Raw genomic sequence first — 22,237 nt, forward strand, 5'->3', positions numbered from 1 at the left:
TAAAGGTTATTTCAGTAAGTGGGTCAAGATAAACAGAGAAGCTGCTAGTAAGACTCCTAATTTCAGCAGTGATCTCTCTACGCCAGAGGCATCTATCTGAACTAGACTGTTGATGTCCCTTTTTCTAAAATAAAGCCAGGGGTGGTGTTTTTATTTATTTATGAAGCTTACCGTGTACTTCTGGAGCAGAACCACGAATTATTTTGTTCACGTGCCCAAGCTTTGCAACCATCAGGACCATTTCATGTTGGGCTATATTTATGCACACTCAGTATTTCACTTAGCCTGTGATTTCCTCAACAATATTGTTCACTCGAGGCTGCCTAGCTGCCAGATGACTTAACTTTTCCTCCTTCTCTTGTATGTGACAATACTTTGCTCAAAGTAGCCATTACGCTTTTAACTTGCTTGCTGAGGCTTTGTTACAACTCCTCATGCCTCTTGGCTGATGGAGGAAAATCAGTTTTGATCCCTCAGAAGCAAGTGCAAGTCTCCGACTTCACACACCAACGTGGACAACTGCAGCTGAAACTGCATCCAGATTAATTCACTGTTCCAGTCATGTCACATTTATGCTGATACCTTAAAAGGTTAGAACATACATTATTTATTGTTTTAAATTGGAGAAATGGTACAGAACCTCCTTCAAATGGAAAAGCAGTTTGTCAAATGAAGTTTGCAATAAGCAAATGAGATGTATGGTGACAAAAAGAATGTACTTCAAATTTAAATTAACCTGCAGTTTAATGCAACATGAGGTGGTACAACAGAATGCGAAAATCCAGCCACTGAAGGATTTTAATGCTACAGTAATTCTGCTCTTCCTTAAAGGGCAACAATTCTGTCCTTTCTTAGATAACCCGGTTCAAAATACATATTAGACCAGCAAGTTTGAGGAGTTGGTAGCCAAACTACAGTAACCAGGTAGTAATAAAGATACAGAAAACATGTACGTTTTCCCAGTAGACACAAGTTTAACACTGAAAATATTCTAAGCAGGTATGAGAGGGAGGGAGGGAGGGGAGGGGGGAACTTACTGTACTGCTTCAAAGATGCACTATACACATAATGCAGCAGTACAGGGTACACTAACATATGAAGGCAACCGAAAAGGCAGTACTCACCCAAAATATTAAATTGAAAAGGAACATCATGTATTTCAAACAACACAGGCAGCCTCTTGCCATGTTGCACTTCTTAAATTCTAAAAGGAAAACAAAGGATAGATCCAGGTAAAAGACCACGTATTTGCTGCCTTTGGGAGCACTGTATTTGTCACTTTTTACGCCAGTCCCAGTCCCAACGCCGGTCCCGGTTCCGACCCCAGTGTGGCTCTGTGTGCGTGATCCAGTTGTACCATAGAAAGCTCCAGCCGTAAAACCTCGACCAAATTGCCTCCCTGAGGTAGAAGGTTTAGCAAAATCTGAGTCTTTGCTATCCAAAGATGGACTCCGATGAATTGAAGAATCCTCACTACTTGACTTCTCCATGATCTCTCTTTTCACAGTTGTCAGATTTAATGTATAGCATCTCTCAGCATTAAATGCAGTGCCTTGCAAATGCCACAGTGCGATAAGAGCTGCCTGTGTTTTGCTTCTCTTTTTCTTCGTACATAAATCAGATAATCACTGCAGAATTTATTCATTGCATTGTTGGTGGTTTTATTTTTTATAGCAATGTAGGCTGTACTCTATCTGTAGCATGGATTTATACATTAATATCCCATGCAAGAGCATACTCATGATTTAGCTTGATGAATCAGTTATGCAGAACTTCGATTTTTATTCAAGAGAGCCATAAGCTCTTTCTCTCCACTCCTAGTCTATAGGCAGCCCTCTAATCTATAGGCAGCAGATGGTCCTTGCATCCATTTCCAAAAAGCTTCTGCAGTACACCTGGGAGACTCTCCTTGAGCCGGAGCACTTTCCTTGCTCTCAGCTTCCCTCTCTGTGTCTCTCTGACTCTCTCTCACAAGCTGTCTTTTTTCCTTCCACCCATTTGCAGTATCTCATTCAGTAACCAGCTACCGGAGCGCACTCTGTGTTTCACTGCTGTTGCCGTGAAATCATCAGCAACTGCAACCACTGGGCATTTCCCACAGAAAACCCTGACCTAACTATCGAGTAATAAATCCACCCTCCTGCTCGCCCCTCCCCTCTGCTTTCCATCGGGCCAGTTAGCAGAAGCCTTCTCCCCCAGAGCACGCCTCCATGACATAATATCTTTAATAGGATTAGAATTACTCTTGACTATACAAGTGCACAACAGAAAATCTCTTTAAATGTCAAGTACTGTTTAGCTGTTTATGAGCTAGAACTACGAGGCAGTGATACTCCTGTAACGCAATAAAATACTGGAAAAGTATGAATTAGATAGACAGGTGCTAACCTCTCCCTGCTCATTAAATTAACAGCGATTTACATTTCTTTTCTGGCTGGAACGAATGCCACGGGACAAGGAACTGGAATAGAGTAGTACCCAGCATACACTGAATAGGCACATGCCTCAGTGATACATGCACATAATGTGACGCCATCACCTCTGATATAATTAACCATAACCAGAAAAGCAGAGCTGCTGGCTCTCACAGGGTCATCAATCAATTCTTCAAACTCTTGAAATGTAAGGGTATCTGCACCTGCAGCTATTTACACGCTATTTAACTAGTGTGTCAGAGATTGTTCTTGTGTATGGCAATAAGCCATCCTACACTGCAGGTAGTCTGTGAACTAGAAACACTGACCCAAACGCCACGTGTCCTTTCCAGATAGTAGCGCAACGTGCCTGCTAGGACTCCTGAAACAGAGAGGGCATGACTGTGCACATGTGTATGTGTGCAGGAAGAGAAATACTTCAGGTCATGCCCGGTGCTTCCAAATTCGTCACTTTGTCATAAGCGTAAGAGCAGCACACTGATGGTGCAAAGTGATACAGCAGATTTCAAATGCAGGTTATTCTTTTCTCTTGGTAAAGAAACCATATTAGGAGGGCGCTATGAATGAAAAACAGCCACCAGGAAAAGCAAAAATGATGCACAACTTTCGACTGACCCTTCCATATCCACATTATAATGCACTGTTAATTATTTTATCAGGTATCTTTGAGAAAAGATAATTTAACATGGATTCAATCTTAGACAGCTATGCCCAAAAGCCTCTTAAAATTCTGTAATGTTTACATAACAACATCAGAATCAACACCCTAAAGCAGTGCTGTACCTTTCTTGACAGGCTTTTTCTGAGAAAAGTTCCCTCCACCATCAAGTACTTCACATCACAAAAATACCCAGTGTCTGTATGTGTCACATCTTTCTCTCACGTCTTCCGCTCTAGAATAACACGTTAACAACAGACAGGCCCGAGCCTGTATCAACAGTGTTTATTCACTTTGCTTTTCAACCGTCATTTCAGAACTACCTGCATCAAATGTGCCCATCAGGAAGACAACTGCAAGATGACCACTCAGTAGCACGCACCATAGCAGAAAGGCTACATGCAAAAAAACACAAAATGATAAATTAGCCGTGACCAAAGCCAGGCATTTCTATCCGCACCTATGGCACGCATACAAACGTCCACGTGAGCAGTCATCAAGAACTAACTTTCTTAGAAAAAAACATGGAAGAGATTTGTAGACCACGGCCAGGTACCCGCCTCACACACTGCAGCCTGCAGGGTAAGTCGCATCCGAACACAGGGCCAACAGACGTCCGAGTATGGTTTTAGAAGTCTGAAAAACCTGTTCTGTTTGAAATTCACTTACTGCACTGTGAAGTTGTGCTTTTGCAATCCTGTGCTGAAGCAGCTACTTTCAGGCTTTTTACTTGCCACATGAAATCGAGCTCTCAATCAAAAAATTATGAGAAGGTACAAGTATTTTAAGGCATTTTTTCCTGTTGCACCCATTGGTTTGCCACTGATGTAGACTAGCTACAGCAAAAAAAAAAAAAAAAACAGTGCTGTGCCCTTTTGAAAACTAACGCAATATAAATATTTGCCTTAGCTTCCCATATGAAGATACAGAACAATAATAATAAATCCACAGTCCTCAAGGTTAAAAAACTGAAAGAATGTTTTGTAATAAGCAAAAATCTCCACAAATCCATTCAGAGTTTGTAAATAGTGTAAACATTTCTATTAGTGGTTAAAAATAATAATAAAAATTTGTAACAAATAAAAAGGCAACATAACTGTCCCTCCAAGCTTAATTTTTTCAGGTTTTCATTATTAGACTTTATCGAGGCTTTCCAGTTTTCTGTTTCTGCCTTCCACGGCTACAAAAGATTAGTTTTCTTTACATTACCTGTAACGCACCTTCCATTACGTGTTCTCTGTGACTGGTCTGCATCACAGTCTATATTTCAGAGCCGAGAACCGAAGACAGGTAGAGCCGGCAGCCAGCTTCAAACCCAAGCCTGGGCGAGGAGCACAAGGGCAACCGCAGTTCCAGATCTGCCCGCCCTCCCGCTGTGCACCAAGGAAACATACCACCCTCTTAGGGTTCTGCTCTTCCCACCAGGAAGACTTTACAAGCTTTAGTAACCTTCTGCCACTGGAATTCGTGGCCACGGAGCAGCTTTACAGATTAGATGCCACTTCCTCCTGCTGGAACTCTTAACTCCGTTTAGCTGTAGCTCAGTTAATAAATCACACAGAACTGCTGATTTGCTGAAAAAATAAACGGTGCAAAACCTGTCAGCAGTTCATCCAGCTGTGTTTTGACTAGCCAGTGCACTTCACTCTGCCTCCGACTGAGACTTCGGTGGTAGGTGTTGCGGCGAGTCCATTCAACACCACCTTACGGTGGTCCCACTCAACAGCGTAACCTCAGCACAGCAACAAACACGTTTTGCTTCACTACGGATCTCGTCTCTGTTAAGTAATTAGGGCATGAAAAACGTTCAAAATCTCACTCTGTACTTCATTAATCTTTGATTAGTGAATCACAGAATTTTCTTGCTGATAGGTGTTTCCACATCAAGAAAATAATTTCAGACCCATACACAAATGCCTGGGACAAGGCAATGAACATCAATGAGTCCATCACACCTAAATGGCTCAGACAAGTAGTAAGAGTAAGAATTTAGGCCACTTTCAGATACTGGGTAGGAAAACAGATGTCACAATGGCTGTTAGCAGAAAAATGGAAAGGAGGGGTATTACTAATAAGACCCAAACAACATAGGCTGGTTCTCCTGCGGAATCTGATTTACTTGGTGCCCTCCCAGGAACAGTCCACCATAGCCCTCAAAATACAGATCCCAGCAACTTCAGTTTTTATTGGAAGTCACAAAATTATTTAGTGCTTTTTCTCCGCTCTTGGTTTTATCTCATCAGAACTTCAGTGCCAATTATGCCAGCTACGCTGGTTCTGAACCCTTCTGTTACTCTTCACCCTCTTCAGCTGTTTTTGCACAACTGGCTTGTGGAACCATATTGCAAAACAGAGCACAAGCTGACCAAGTTTATGCACATATTTATAACCATGTATTTATAAAGACATATTACAGACGTAAAATGTATTTCAGCGACATATAAAAGTGTTGTTTATTTTTCCCCTTGTAAAAGTTCAAAATCCATTTTACAAGACACTCCCCTTAAATGATCTTGCTGATCCAGGGAGAGGGACAAGGCAACAATAGGCAAGAACAGGAACAAACACAGAAGCCTGAGCAAAAATATCTCAAGCTTTTGTTATAGTCCCTCATGATTCCTGACTATGAAATTTGAAACACTAGGAGTTTTGAAAAAAAGGAAGATAAAAATTCCAGTCACCACAGCATACAAACCATTTTACAACTTATTCTATATTTTACCTTGCAATTTCTATTATGTAGGATAGTGCTACTGTCACCATTTTAAATATGGGGAACTTGAGGACCAAGACATTAGCTGAGGATGAATAGGAAATTGCTGTCGGATAAGCAAACTAAATCTGTGCCTCACATGGCCTCGGCTAGCACACTGACCATTGCATCATTCTCAAATTAATTATTTTTAGAAATTGTGAGTTTGAGTAACTCTACCACATAACTTCAGAACAGTACCGAGCCCTGAAGAGAGACAAACGCATGCGTATATGATCAGGTCTTCGAGGGATACAGTTCTTAAATTCATTCTTTTCTTCTGAATGATATTAACCAAGAAGTCAATTACACAAGCCTTCCTCAGAGTACACTAGGTAGACAAAGAACCAAGATCTCTGAGTATAAATTCAGTGACTACATCTTCCCAGCCACTTCTCCAAATCCTGAAAAGCCATGAGGAGATATGGAACAGGAGCTGGAAAGAATATCTTATCAGTCTGGCATACAGCTGTATACAGATGAAAACTCAGATTAAAAAAACCACACAACTGATTTTGGAATAAGCTTACAGGGAAAAGAACATCTAAAAAAATCAAATTGAAATTAGTATCACATGAGAGGCAAACCCATGAAGTTCTCGGGACTTCTATGCTCCTGGTTCCACAACAAAGAGCTTAGTCTCCAGCAAGCCAAAATACCCGGAGTTCCAGGGCTCCCAAGGCTGCAGGATTTAACCAAAAACCTGGATGCTCTGAGGGTTGTATCCCATGTCCTGAGGCCTTCCAGGTTCCCCGCCTGCATGTTGTAAATCCAAAGCATCCCGCCCACCGTGGGACTGGACAGAAGCAAGGTAGGTTTCAAGGACAACTTTGTATGGTAGACAAGTTTTGAAACCTGCCTGTGTTTTTCAGCATTAAATATCCCAAGCCATATTTTGCCCTTCAAATGCTTTCATTTTCCAACAGGAAAATTCTTCCATCAGAAACAGGCAGAAATACTGTAACGTCAGTTTTGGAGTCTCCAATACCCGATCACAGCTTCCCACATTACTCAGAGCAGATATGAACAGCTTGTTTGTTATCAATGCTAGAAAGAATCACTACCAAGTGTTTGGAGAAGAGTGAAACACACAGTTTCCCTACCAGCTCGAACAGCGGCCGTTTCTAATACCCTCAGAAAACCCTCATTTCCTTGGGCACTGGATGGACAGGCCAATGATGGAGGGGCAGGCTGGATTCGTCAGGGAACTGCCTTCCTCACAGCTGGTGCCTGCGATCTGACCAGTAAATAATTCTCCTCTAATGTTTTGTGAGAGAGGACAGAGACAAGCTCGTGCCCTTCTCTCTTCACTCAGAGCATTCGACAGGCACCTCTGACCCTCAGTTCCACCTGCGGAAGAAAGGCACCTCCAGAGGCCAGGTAAAAGGATCTGGGACAGGTCAACGTGCACACGGCGTAACTTGGAAGGAAAACAGAGACACCCAGATAGGTTTTTAGAGGCTGGGCTCCATATTCTGTGACTCCACCTAGCATTGGCACGGCTGGAGGAGAAAGGAGGCCTGGCAGGGATACAGGAGTGGGACAGCGCTCCAGGCTGCAGGAACAGCGTGAGGGAGCACCCCCGAGAAGGCACTGAGCTTGAGATCTGTGGGGAAAGGATTTGTTCTTACGGACATAGGGACTGGGTGCCTAGCCACCTCAATCCAAATCCACCTTCATCAGCCCTGACTTCACCCCAAAGAAATTACCTTTGTTGATATTGTTACTGGAAAAGAAATTAATTAACCTGTTTCCTCTGACACAACAGCGTTACAGCTTGCAGTTGCCTCTGATGAGTAATTCTCCTTGTCCTCCCAAGACAAAGAGGTAAAATACCTTTGAATGGCCTAAATCACTACTTACTAGTTTACACTTACATATACCAATAAGAACAGTTTATCCTTCCACCGTGAGGTCCTCACTGGATGGATGATCAAGAAAATAAGACCCTATTATAAGACTTCCCACTGTGTCAAACATTCTGTGTCATTTGGTCCCTGGGATTTCCATTAAAAACCATTTACTGCTAACAGTGTGTATGTGGCTGAGACTTCTCATTTAGGATTTCGCAACAGAGACAGAATGAGGTTCTGTCTCAAAACTGTACAAAGAAATTAGTTGTAAACTATGTCAGGGACCTTAACCCACTGTGAAAAGATGCAGGAGATGACTTGATTAAACTAACGCACAGGAGACATGCGAGGTAAGGGTCAAAGTGCAACACGGGGTCCAGAAGCTTAGAAATTGTGAATGTCACCTTCACACCAGTTGTCCCCTCAGCAGCCCTCAGACTGAGCAAAAAGCATGCCTGAGTTTCCAAAGCGACAGAAAAACATAACTTCATAAACCCCAGAAATCCTGCTACCCACGTTTAAGCTTTTAAATCAAAACATTTGCACTAGCACAAGGGTCTTTTTAGGGGTTTTGTTTTCACTTTACAAACGACATCATGAAACATGCTAAATCTGCAAGAAGTCCTCAAAAGATTATGTCAGAATGCAATTTACCATTGATATTTTCACCTTTAAGAAAAAAAAAATCCAGAAAGTCTATTTGTTGTTTGTTTCTGAGAAGCCCTGGAAGTCAGAGTCTTCTTGGGCTTGGCACCGTACATAAGGAGATCAAATCAACCCGTACAACAGTCCAGACAGAAAACAAGATATTAATAGCTGGCTCGGAATTCAATAACTAAATTGGACATTCTTTTTGAAGTCCCAAAACTACCTTAAAAATTCTCCCACCAGCAGGTGGGACAACATAAAAAATATGAAGGGCAAGAGAAGAGCATGTGCCCAAGCAGACAGGCCTATCCTGCTGGACAGCAGAGTGCCAGATGCTTTAGAACAGTCTGTTTATGACTTTTACCAGAAGAATCTGTATCCTTGTTAATTACAGGGTGTTTATCTCATCTTCTGTGGTGGTGAATACATGGTTCCATCAACAGCTAATCCTTCTTAAATTCTGCTGAGAACTCAGCCTCAGTATCTTACAGCAGTGAGTTCTGCAGGTACGTGTTATGTTAAAAATTTCAGCATCTTCCTCTTATTTGCTATTGTTAAGCCTTCCAGCTCTGTCCTCTGTTCTGGCATTAATCCTCATCCCATATTTCATTATTTTGTAATCCTGTATTACAGCTCATGTAATTTGTCCTTCATTAAACTAAGCACTTATCTTTCCAGTGCCTCCTGTTATTGAAAACTCTCCAACTCCCTCATAATTTCAGCTAACTATCTTAGTGCTTCTTTCTCTGTTATGTTTATACCACAGTCTTTTCCAATCTGCTGATGAAAAGATCGCCTTTTTAAAGGATAAGAGTTAATATTCAAATTCAAAATTAATTTAACCAATTCTGTTTCTATCAACACCTTACCTTTACAAAAGTGAAGTCACCCAGATGCAACTGACCTTTCCTCATCATTCCTATTCTGTTTTTTCATTTCAAATTCAAAATTTAGTCTCTGAGAAGTTCAGCATTTCACAACCTAACAGGAAAACCCTTGTAGTTTAAATTTGTATCTCACCTGTAGGAGGAAGGGGAGTTTTCTCGTTCAACAATGTCAGTATAATACTAGTCACTTGTAAAATCATCAATAAGCCCATCTTCAAGTCAGAGACTCCTTGTAAAGAAGCTAACACAAGCCAATCCAAGCCTTGGCCATCAATGATGCAAATAAATGTGTGGTACCAGCTCCTGTCCCCTCCCAATACACAGAAAAGCATATGCAGAGAAGTGCTTTTTACTGCACACTTTACTGAAAGCAAGATGAAAGCTGCGAACCATGGACAGGAAGGCAGCAACATCATAACCCTGATATCCCCAGCGGTTAAACATCACAACTCAGATCTCCAAAACCATGCTTTAAAAATTAAAGACAAAAAAAAAGAAAGCAGGGACGAGGAAGTGAGAGAGGTTCTTCTTATTTACCACCTATTTTTTGCAGAGGTAAAGTACATGATCTGAGCGCCTCTCTTCTCCCACTTCAAATGACAGTTTCGATTTTTACATCTTCCATATTGACTCCAGGTTAAAAAAGGCTAGCAACTAGCAGAAGACTTTTGCCTCTCATGCGAGATGGCATCCCTTCTTCCTCTTGGACAGTGCAGGGAGACTTAATTAATACAAGAACTCTTCTAACCGCATCCAACATGTACAAGTCCCTTGAACAAAATCAGGTGGATATTCTGTGACCTATGTTCTAAAGAGGCTGTATGTCACCAGCAGTCTGCTATTCTGAATTAACTGACAGCTGGTTCTATGTATCAGCAGAACTATGTAACTTAAACGTAAAAAAAAAAATTACAAACCCCTCATATAAATGCCTCCACATGAAGCAAGACCAAGAGAATGATGTGAGCATTCAGTTTTAAAAGGCAGCACACATCTCTGAAACACGCTCAGTTACGCCATGAAGGAACGTTCACAATTGAGTGAATTCCTTCATTGCTAAAATATTCATTTTTTGGCACTTAAGCATAAACAGGTGTGATTCCATGAATGGGAACATTTAAAACCACTGTGTCAGGGCTGGCAGAGACCCAGATGTCTACAATGGGCAGCAAACTTACACCGCTGTGTTGGGCTCCCTTCCCCATTGCCTCATCACCAGCCCCAGCCTCCAATTTAAGACATCACGGAAAGTGCCAGACTTGGACTCACTGGAGAGCCATCACCTCAGCGATGTGTGAGTTATCAAAAGGCTGTTTACCAGCAGCACTTCCAAGCAAAAGCTGATCCCAGGTTCCACCTTCAGGTCAAAGAGATGCACAGCTTTCATAAAGGAGTCAAACGGGCAAATTTAAGTACCTGCCCAGAGCGAGGAGCCTCACAGCTGAAAGTTAGCAGCAGAGTAGGCTGAGTTCAACCCACAGTACCAGGTTCTCCTCTGCTGGGCCCCCAGCATGACCCACGGCAGAAACATCTGGAAGCAAGGGTGGGATCTAGCCTCTACAGCCACGCGGCCCCCAGGCTACTCTGGGCCCTCCCTGAGGTCCACCAACTGTAGTAAGAAGCTGAAACATTGCCTAATGATTCCCTGCAAATACCTCCTTCTGTCCTCCAAAGGAGACATTCCCGAAGTCATGAGAAACAGTTTTTGCATAATTCAAGATAACTCGAACATACCTGAAGCGCCAGTAACAGCACTCCTCAAGATCTGATCAAACCACGGCACAACGGCCGCGCTTCATCCTGCTGGTTTGCACTGGGCTCTGTGCTATGGCTTCACACAAGCTTCTACAACGTACAGCTAGAGCAAAGCCCACGGACTCCGTCCTGTCTTGAAGCTCTTTAGGTTTATAAACACAATCCTCTCTGAGCATCTGCATCTGGCCTTGCAATAAAGCTTAGCTCCCCTCACAATAAAGCTTCTTGCACTTTGTGTGGTGACGCTGTGGGATATGGTCATTTAAAATAGCATGTGCCTGTAACATAACAGTCATGCAATTAATGCTTTTTGCTTTGCCGAGAACAACAGTCAGATTTAAACCCCAAGAGGAGGCAGATACTTTAGCCACCTTACTCATCTCACAAGAATGAGGCTAAATGGTTCTCATCTATTCTGCATGAGATACAAGAAAAGCGCAAAAATGAAACCAAGGTAAACCTCTCACTATAATCCAGCAGGTTTATGTATATGGTGCTGCTATTCATGAGCTTTGTGATCGGTGTCACCTCTTACTACAAGGGTTGGGCGATTTAAAATGACAAAGGAGGAAATGAAAGGGGAAAAAAAAAAATAGAGTACAGTTTGACGTGACCCTGCCTGTCAAGCCGCAAAAAACTACGCAGCAGTTCAGTCAGCTGATTTACAGTAGGAACTACTTACCTTTTTACAGCTTTTTAATTAATGATCTTTTGTAAAGGCAGAAATATAATGGCAAAAAAAGAGTTTTATGACCTTATCTGCATTAAGGGGGACTCATTTACACTTGGCGAGAATGCTGTGTGCTAGCTGCAATACCAGGCGTTCAGAGCCTGACATGGGGTGTAAAGAATGGATGCAAGCATGTTTGACTCTTTCCCAAACGCCAAGCCCACATGCCCTTGAGTTTTGAAAAAGTTTATTTGTACTGTCAGTGTCTCTCAGAGGTGATAAAACCACGATGCCCTTGATCAGCTGCCAGAAACTAAGCACCTTGCAAAAAATCCTCATAGTGGCATCTGAAAGACAAAAACGTGGGTTTTGGAGGGGAAAACTACTTGTGTCATTCAATCTGCCCTGATCTGTTTGAGCATGTAACAAGTATGCGGTAGTTACAGCATGAAATATCAATTGGCCTTTAGAAGCAGCACTTCGTTAATTTATCACAGGCAGATATTTTCCATTTACAAATTAATTGGGACACTGGCATTTTGTTTCAGAAGCAACCAACGTAATGCTTCATGCTATGCTCTTCACACTGGTTCAGAGGAGTCTATAAAATACATGGCCATTAATGTTTAGTAAATGGTGTGCATCCAGACAGGTTTTTAAAAAACATGAACTAAACTAAAGGCTTCCAAAATGCAATGCCACATAAGGGTCGACAGTGCTAGTTTGGGTCCAAATATGCCTTCCAGGAGTCAAATCTGACGCCCACAGTAATGGTATCTACATGCTATTTCTCTCTTCTCTCTTACCTGTCCAAGTCTAGACTTCTTTCAAACCTAATCTAATTTACTGAAAAGCCTTTCCAGCCTTCTTCCCTTCAGAATAACAAGCTAATAGTAAATCTACCGGAATATCATCCATGTGGTAATGTTTCGTTGGCTTTTGTTGTTGTTTTAACCCTGTAATCTCAGTGTCTGTAAAACAGAGCTATACAGGTTTGGACATCGATGCCCCTGACATAAAAGATACTTTGTCCCCTGGATTTTATCCAGCCTGTGGGTTCTCCTTTTGTGTTATTTTTCTCATATGCTCATTTCTTAAGTCACAGTAGTCCCTTTCCTGCCAAGCATCTGGCCAGAAGAAACATAAAATCCTTTCAGGCCACCCAGACATTTTCCAGAGAGTTTTAAGAACTCATCACCCTATTCCATATCTGAACTCAACTTCTCTAAATTGATCACATCTCAGTCTTCTCCTCCCCCACCTCTCTCTGTGCCACGGGTTTTATGACAGGACACTCCTGTATAGTACTTAAGTGTTTCTATTCCAATAGCACGGCAACTGTTATATTAAATATTTATCGGTAATGGGGTTACTCTCTTCTGCTGCAAGCTGAAGCAAGATGGTTTGGCAGACACGATCATTAAAAGAGTCTGTATGTTTGTCTCTTTTCGAAGAAATACTATACTCAAAATACACAGCTTTAAACATGATTCCAACCAAAACCTGATCGCATACACTGCGCTCTGAAATCCGATGTTTCTTCTATTACAAGGATTGCTAAATTAAGTCAGCTCAGTTCCCACTGTGGTTTTTTCTTTTAAATCAACTTGAATGCTTTCTGCCCCATACACTGAAAACAAAGGTTCAGAAATTGGCACTATGGTAAGTAATTTGGCCTGAGATTGAAAACAAAGAAGAAAAAGCCCCTCTTCTCACTCCCTGACAGCTGTACCACTGGAACTCTGTAGGTTAAAGGTACCAAAAGCAATAAAAGCTTAATCAATAGAATCAGGAGTTATGGATCTCTGAACATACAAAGGGAACAGAGCTGAGGAATTGGAAGGTGCAGTTTCTTTTTCCAAAAGGAATGATGCTTTGCACCTGTCTTGTAATTCAATGCCAGGTTTATGTGTTATGCTGCAAAAAAAGACGCAGCAAGTGCCTTAATCATTTCAAAGAAACCTTATTCCAGTTCAGTGCCTCCCGAAGAGTGCCTATTGCTGTTCTGCAGCTCTTTTAGCTCCATTTATACAGATGCCTCAATTTTGTCCCTACTTAATACATCTGTTATGTTTATATAGTCTCTCTCAAATATCGATAATCTCTGACTGAGTCTAAAAGACTACATCAATACCAAGCTGTAGGCGGGGAGGAGGGAGTAATGAATTCTTCCCTATGTATTGTTCCCAGGCACCAGAGCCTTCAAAATGTCTATCACAGAACTATCTTCATACATTTTAAACATCCTTCATATTTAAGATCTGGTTATTTTTGTTTTAATATAAAGCACAAATACTTGAAAGCCAAAAAATACAAAACAGTTTTCCACACAGTATCCTGTATTCTCAAGCAGTGGAAAAAACCCCAGATCACTCAAGGCCTGACACAGTACACTGCTACGTTATTGCTGCAAAGTTCTGTGAACCAGATTCCCTCTCAGATTTCACAAGCTGGTCACCAGTAGCTGTTATGCACAATCTGTACATCACATTTTTAAAGCAACCAGGGGCCCTTTGAAATTAAAAGCCAGATACACGTCATTGATGCACAGTACTCAGTACTGGGAAATCTTAAAGCGCTGACTTCTGTTATAGAAAAGATACATGCTTAGGAACAGAATTCCACGTGAAGATACCCTCAAGAGATGCTATATGCTAGTTTGAAATAAAACTTTCCGCTCATAAAATGTTAATATCAGGTCTTTATGCAGGCACTAAGGTCAGGACAGATGTGCTGCCTAACACCTAAAAGACTCTCCCTTTCCAGAAGGCTAATCAATGTCTTCCAATAGCTAAAAGGCAGTTACAGAAGACGGTGGTACTTTGTTCACAGGGATGAACACTGGCAGGACAAGCAACAGAAATAAGTTGCTCAGGGGACAATTTGGTCTGGATATAAGGGATAAAATACCTTCAGTGGTAGAACAATTAAACATTGGAATACATTGCTTAGAGAGGTGGTAGAATCTCCTCATTGGAAACATTCTCAGTTTGACAAAAAGTCTCAGTTTGACAGAGGCCTGGATAACCTAAACTGGGACCCTGCTTTCAACAGAAGGTTGGCTCATGCTCCCCAGCGTCTCCTTCCATCCTAGACTTTGCTGTGATTCTAACATTTTGTCCTAATGTCTAAAACCTGAGTCAGCCACTGAGCCCAAAGGTGGGCTGTGCGATTCCCCATCATTGCGTAACACCTCCCTGGAGTACAAAGACTGACACCGAACTCCAAGGCACAGAGTTCTCGAAGGACGAAGTAGTACTGACTTGGTCACAATATAAGTACAATTGCAGGGACTACAAAAAAAAATTGAAATTGCTATCAATCTGATGAGGAGGGGGAAAAGAAGATGTGTTTCTTATCGGTACCTAGACTTGACGAATTAGGAACATCCTCATCCTATCAATTGAATATCGACATATCATAAAGCCTGTCTGATCTGTGTGAATTAGTTTGGTAGTTATCCTTTCTAATCTGTTAACTACAGTCTTCTTGAAAAACATGTTTAACAGAAGAAAGGACACAACAAATTGCAGTCTTTCCCATCACCACGTTCTGCATTTTTTTTCCCCCTACTGGGCTGTGAATCCTATACAAAGGTGTATTTGTCAGAATGCAGGACCTTCCCTAAGGCAAGGAATGCAACTTACTTGCAAAAAACAGGGATTAGTAATTATTTAAAGGCAATCCATCTGCCCCTCGAGATGTACCGGCTGCACAGATGAAGGGCTGTTTTAATCTCCTCAAGAGTAAATTTTCTGAAAGATCCCAAATGAAACTTATTTATATGGGAGAAGAAACCCTGTTCCTTGAGCACAGATACGGTGGAATTGCTTTTGGTGTTGCCACTATGTCATGACAGTAGAAAGCTATTTAAGGACTTTGATCTGACAAGCTGATACAGTTTTAGATGCACCCATCTCCTTAACTGGGCATTATCAAGAAAATAATGTTAGTTTTTACAGTGTACAACTTTGTTTCAGATACATCTTGTGTGGCGAGTCTCTCCCTACAGCTTTCCTACCATACTGTTCTCTTCGCACAGCCCCAGTGAGGAAGAGAGGACAGTCCATGAAACTTTGCACAAAAACAATCAACGAAGAGGGGAGGGAGAATACAGAATGGCAATAAAAGAACGGAGAAAAATTCTTTAGCTCACTCAAACACCTTCATTCAGGGCATCTCAGATGATACTGTAATAAGAGTGAATAAAACTTTTTGGACAGGAGTCTGACTTCAGCAGCTGTTGTTCCTTTAAGTGCTAGAAAAGCTATCAGATTTGAGTATATGAATAATGTATACTGGTCTGATTACTAAAGCTTTTTCATCAAAATACTGAGTAAAGGACTAGTCTTTCAAAGGAAAAAGGCAATTTACCAAGCAAAATGGTGCTATCTCTGGCCACATCCCCAAATAATTGCTTTATTGTTAGAGCCTTTAGCGGTTACAGGCAGTCTTGTCACTGGGCTGAGCCCAACGAGATGTTTCATTCTGCAGCAGACAGGCACGGTGTGTTATTTTCCTTGGGATTTTGAAGGATTATCAGTCACCTCTAAGTTTTCTAACCAGTTTTTTAACCTCTTTGTCATGAGCTCTTCTAATGGCAGGCATTAGCATATGGAAACACCTCCTCTGCAGTGTTTTGCTGTCTTTACTGTGCTACATTACAAGGGGCATAAAATATGAAGAAAACAAACAAACATGGATTTGTTCCTTGGGTGCTAATAACACTAAAAAGCTATTTTAAAGGGAACTGCTACAAGAATTGAAATCTTTCTAACTTCCCAGCTTTCGGTACTCATGTGACTATAAAACAATTAATTTTGAAGATCAGGTTAATGCATCCTTTGCACATACCTTCAAAGTGCTGTACATTCCTTTCATTCTTACAGAATCAAATGGATTTTCATACCCTGACATGATTTACCTTTTCAAGGCTAATCAGGGTGGCTATGCAGGTTGACAACTGAGTTTCTTCCCATAGCAAGTGACCATTTTCGATGTTAAACTAGCAGTGCCTGCTGTAACTCGGAGGAAAAATAACTCGCTACAGTCCAAAATAAAAACCCATGGCACAGTTCCTATAGATTTAAAAAAAAAAGATGCATTTCTTCTGTCCCTAACAAAATCAGGCCTCTTTTTAAGTCTCATTTCAGCATGTCAATACAGATAACACTTAAAGCTGTTACAGGAGTCAAAGAAGGGGATGAACACACAGAAGATTAGCTGAACTTCCTTTTTAAGCTCTAAAACAAACACAGCCAGCAATAAACCTAAGTCACTTCGTGGTCAATTCTAGCTTACCCTGGTGGCCTCTTTGCCTCCACACTTCCCGAAAAAACAAACAAACAAAAGAAAACCAAAACCCCAAAACAAACAAACAAACAAATCCACCTCTTCGCTATAAATGAAGTTGCAACACAGCAACAGATTCTCTCCACTCTTCCCACCCCAAATCACGATTAATTTTCACTCCAGATTTCTAAAGGAATAAGATTTATGCAACTAGATTGCCTATCAGCCTCAGTGAAACCTGAGGGAAGGGCGCAGGAGTCCTGGAAACCCAACCCAACACACAGCAGCATGTGTTCGGGGTATCCATAGCAGTGAGGCGCAACAGTCCGCACATGGCTCCAGGCTTGCACGCTGCGCACCGAGCTTCTACCCTGCAGAGCCCTACCAGAGGGACACGGGGGAGATCTGGGAGTCTGGGGGGGGCGGGGGTGCAAGATAGGGAAGGAGGAGAGAAGTCTACAATCCGGTCACCCATAAAAGTCTGCAAGAAAAATCAGACAGAACTCATTCGTTCTGCTTTTGGCAGAAGTTGAAATGGTAAAAGAACGGGAGCTGGGCAGTCACATCGTCACCTCCAGCACTGCGCAGAGGAGCCCCAAGTACACGTAGCAACAGCAGCAGAAAGCGCGTATCCGTAAGTCGGGTCATGGTCGTTTGACAGCTGTACTCACGAAAGTTAGGCACGTGCAGAATGACCCAGGCTCTCCCTTTCAGGGCAGGGCATTCTGCAAAGAAATTTACGGACTCCCACCATAAAGGGGCCGTGACTCGACTGGATGGCAGAACCTTCATGCATTAATGAACATTTTTATTTCTATGTGTATCAGGATTAAGTAAATTTATTTTTTTTTTTTTTGCAAATAAGTGAACCTGATTCTTATGACCAGGGACAGGTATCCCTGGAATCCTAACAGCAAGCAGGAGCTAAAAGAAATTACATGCCTTATATGAGAGCCAGACCTCTGAAGCTGAGACAGTGTTTCACTAAAGACATTAGAGGGAGTTTGATTGAAGTTGTCAGCTGAGCAGCAGTCAACATGAATGCAATGATCAAAGCAGCATGGCTAGGAAGAGATGAGGCAGAAGCTCACTTTAAAGGCTGCCCTCATGTAATAATTGAAAAAACAATCCCAAAAGACCCAAATATTGTAGTCATTCCACACACAGCTCTTGCAGTTCTCAGGCAATACTCAAATAGACCACTCTCAACAACATACAGAGCAATTTTTTATTCTTTTTTTTTACCACAACTATTATTTGCTACAATGCACACAAAACCAGGTAAGAAAACAAAGCAATACACTCCACCCTAACTGCACTGCATCATCCAGAAAACAAGAGAAATGCTAAGATGAAACTGAACACGGAAAGTACTAGTTACAGTTGAAGCTATTAAGCTTATATACAAAAATAAAGTCACACTAATATCAGCTGTGTATCCTTATTTCTCTATTTCAACCAGGTAACGTCTTTAAGAGGCCAGCACAGGCTTGCAACTGGGATCCAGTTCTCATTCAATACATTCCCCATATAAGCATCTCTCTGTGGGCTTGTGTTCTGATTGAAATTTACCTCCCCCAAAGCCCTGTGACCCCTAATTTAGCCAACATGTTAGCCCCAAAATTCTTCCTCCAAGCGTAAAAACCACACTTACCTAAATCTTAGCCATCCTAATGCTCCTCTGGGTAGGCAGAGAAGTTAAAAAAAAAAAAACAAAAAAAAACAAAAAAAAAAACCAAAAAACCAAAACAAAACCCAAACCTGGCTATGGATTGTCCCAATCCTTATTTACCTTGAAACAAATAACTAAGCCAATTTGTGGTTAAAAATTCTTTTCAGGTTAGGAAGGTGAGGCACACTCACTATCACTTTTTTTTTTTTCCGTCCAAACCATGATCTTTCACGCAATCAGATCAAACATACATACTACATCCTTTCATGTAAATGAGAATAATTCGTGCAGCTCTCAACTTGCTCCTGGCATGGTGGAACTGAACCCCTCTGCATGTTAGAGGGCCAAGGGAAGCTGTGACCAGTCATAAAGAATTTGTGGGATATCACAACAGTTATAATAAACTCTGAGACAAGGATCATTTTCTGCTTTGTGTCCTACAGCTTTTAAGTCCAGTTTCTCACTGCAGTTTCCAAGGCAAGGCTCAAGCACAAAAAATAATCGGTTAAGCTCTGGCATCGTACAGACCTGTTTTTAGCAGGTACACACAACACATATTGAGAACAGTGAGCTCTTGCCACTGTGGTGGAGTCACGGGGTTGAACAGGTTGCACAGTGCTTTCTGAGAATGCACCGTAACAAAAGACATATGCCAAGAACATCACTTAAAAAGCGGCGTTCAGAAGACCTACCACCAAAACACACTTTCAGCTGTGTATGCTTTTCCTCGCATACCTCTCATCATAAGCTGTGACATTAAGCCCCCTATTCCCATTAAAATGTGGAAAAAGTGGGGAAGTTCATTCGGTCCATTATCTGAACAGCTCTGGGTGCCATCATTTCCGATCAGTCATTTTCAAGCCGATCTCATTCTATCAAGACAGGCACTTCGAGACACCAAATCACAGGTCATCCTAGTACCTTCAAAATGCTCTTAGAGGGTATACCGATGCATGCAGACAGGGCAGAGTTTATTCTAAGTGATTTCTGCAAACAACGTACTCTCTTGTTCAAGCCTGAAGGCATGGGCAAGGGGAGTAAGGTGACCCTGCCCAGTGACAGGGGCAAGACCACGTTTTCTGCTCAAAAGGGGTTCTAGGACGCTAGCTACCATTTTCAGCACCACAAATTCGTATGTCTCTTTTGAACACCTCTTTCCCCACATCCATTTAGGATATATGCTCCAGATAGCATATATGCCCCCGATTTAACAGTTCTCCAAGTTTAATCCCATTTTATTTTCTCTTCATGTAACCAAAACCCCCGTCCCCTTGTTTTTCTGCTCTAAGGCGCACAATTCCCAGTTTATTTTCAAAGATCATCAAGAGTATTTTCTCTCTCCTTCTGTCATATACCGTTAACAGAAATGTTACACACCACCAGTCTAACTTCCAGCCTATATAACCATCACACTGCTGTTGATAATCAGCTTTCTTTACTTTCACCCAACTTTCAATCCACCCGATACTCTTCCTACCCAAACCAATTTCAATTAATCTTCACGTTAGAAAGTAAACATCCTTACTCCTCTCTTCATTCCCTAAAATCATTAATTTTGCAATTCTATCAAAAAAGGCAATTACATTGTCTGGCAAGATTTACTTTTTATGAACTCATGTTGTTATTGCTGACAATTCTGTCACCCTGCAGACTCTTAGTTTTGCATCCTCTTTTAATATCAGTCCCATTATTTCACCAGTGGTTACACTGTCAGGACAGTAATAGCTAAAAAAACCTTGCCACTCTTTTGAAGGTCAACACTATAGCTGCCACTCTTTATTCACACTGACACTTCATTTTTGCTACCTTCTCACAAAAACAATAATCACACAACAGTGGCACTGCCAGAAGGTTTGATAAACACAAACGATTTAAACTGAGGCGTAAGGAAGAGGAAAAAAATGAACCTCTTTTTCACACACTCCCTTAATCAACTCTTTACTATTAGAAGAAATGTTAATTTAATGTTAGCATTCTGCTGCAAGCAAGCACTCGGTAATACTGTCTGGACTCACAGAATAATTCAGGTTGGAAGGGACCTCTTGAGATCACCTAGTCCAGCCCCACGGCCAAAGCAGGACTAACTTCAAAACTGTATCATATTACTTAAGACCTTGTCCAGCTGAATTTGGAAACTTCCAAGGCTGGTGGTTCCACAGCTCCTTAGACAAACCTCCTCCCACAGCAGCTCTCCCAAGGAATTTTTTCCTCACCTCTATCTGGGACTTAGGCACCAAGTGTGACCACTGCCTCTCATCCCTCCTGTGAACCTCTGAGAAGAGTCTGACTGCATCCTCCCTATCACCACCTCTAGGTAAAGTAAGAGTACATAAATCAGCCTGGTTTTCAGGCTAAATAAATCCTGCTACCTAAGCCTTGTATACAGTGTGTGCTCCAGACCCTTAGAAATCTCCGTGTGGCCCTTCACTGGATGTACTTGTCAGCATCCCCCTTGTACTGGGAGCCCTAGCACTGGGCACAGCACTCCCCATGTGGCCTCACAAATACCGAGCGGCAAGAAACAGAAATAATTGCTTCCCCATTGCTGTTATAAGGCATCTAACTATAGATTCTCAATCTTACTTCTCCAGGTTTTCTCATAGCGGTAAATTTTAATATTGACTGTCCTTGCACCCTATGCAAAGGGTTTCTAATCACAGTCAAAACTCAATCTTTGAACTGATATATTTGGTGAAGCTGGCGTTTCATAAAACAAATTACAAAATCTGCACTTGAATATAAGCCTCTGTATGCTTTCAAGCAGTTTTCCTCAGTCGATCAAGCAACAACAGAGCAAAGTGAACAGCAGTTTATTGAAGCAGCTAATGTACAGAGAAGAAGACATTTGACCAAGGTCCCCTATTTGTACCCCAAGTGTTGGAGAAATGGAAGACAGGAAAGTTGCAGCCAGGATCACCAGCACGCAGCGAGGGAAAGCTGAACAGGTGGAAACAGACACCAGGCAGAGCGACAGGGAAGAGCTGCAACAAAACAGGCCAGGTAAGCGATGGGAATTCAGACAGAGAATTTCCTAGAAATGCAAATACATACAACAGAAGAAAAAACAAAGGTGCAGGGTACAAACCCTGTTGTTATGCCTGAGGGAGAGCAGCACAAAAGGGAGGAAAGGGCAGGGCAGCCGCGAACAAGCAGCTGCGGCAGTTCAGTCAGTTCTGAAGGTTCAGATTTTAATAAGCCAGGAAGGGGTAAATACATGCAAAAAAAAAAAAAAAAAAGGAAGACTTTCTCATATGTATATTTAGAGCCCAGCAATAAAAAGCTCTGCCTTGGCTGCGCTTTTAAACACTTTCTGTGTCTGCTGTTTATGTTAGATCGGGAAAGCGATTTCTCAGTCCTGGACATACTGCAGGGAACATGGAAGGTGGAGAAGAGGAATGAGTGAAGATGGTCTGCTTTTCCACATTCACACTCTCACAACCCAAGAAAAACTGAGGTTAATGCTCTTCTGGTACATGGCACAGACCAATGGCTCCAGTGACAACAGAAAATAATAAATAAAGGGGTGATGCTGGCCACTGTTCATAAAGGGACCTATGCGCTGTACAGTGTCTTTGGTTTTGAATGTCACTTCATTTATCTTTGTTGGGATGTGTA

General features: G+C 41.8%; 1 protein-coding gene across 3 annotated transcripts in view; it reads right to left on the minus strand.

The window, feature by feature from the left end:
• Positions 1-22,237, minus strand: part of TSPAN9 (tetraspanin 9) — a 184,893-nt gene that overhangs the window by 100,538 nt on the left and 62,118 nt on the right. For 2 of the 3 annotated variants that reach the window (XM_040594597.1, XM_040594596.1), the window contains one exon: positions 1,125-1,204. In XM_040594597.1, the coding sequence (XP_040450531.1) occupies positions 1,125-1,187 (63 nt within the window). In that variant the 5' untranslated portion in view covers positions 1,188-1,204. Of the gene's footprint in view, positions 1-1,124; positions 1,600-22,237 lie in introns of those variants that run through there. The other variant, XM_040594595.1, reaches the window with a different exon arrangement.

This window comes from Falco naumanni, chromosome 5 (genome assembly GCF_017639655.2).
Source record: "Falco naumanni isolate bFalNau1 chromosome 5, bFalNau1.pat, whole genome shotgun sequence".
NCBI classification, from domain to species: Eukaryota; Metazoa; Chordata; class Aves; order Falconiformes; family Falconidae; genus Falco; species Falco naumanni.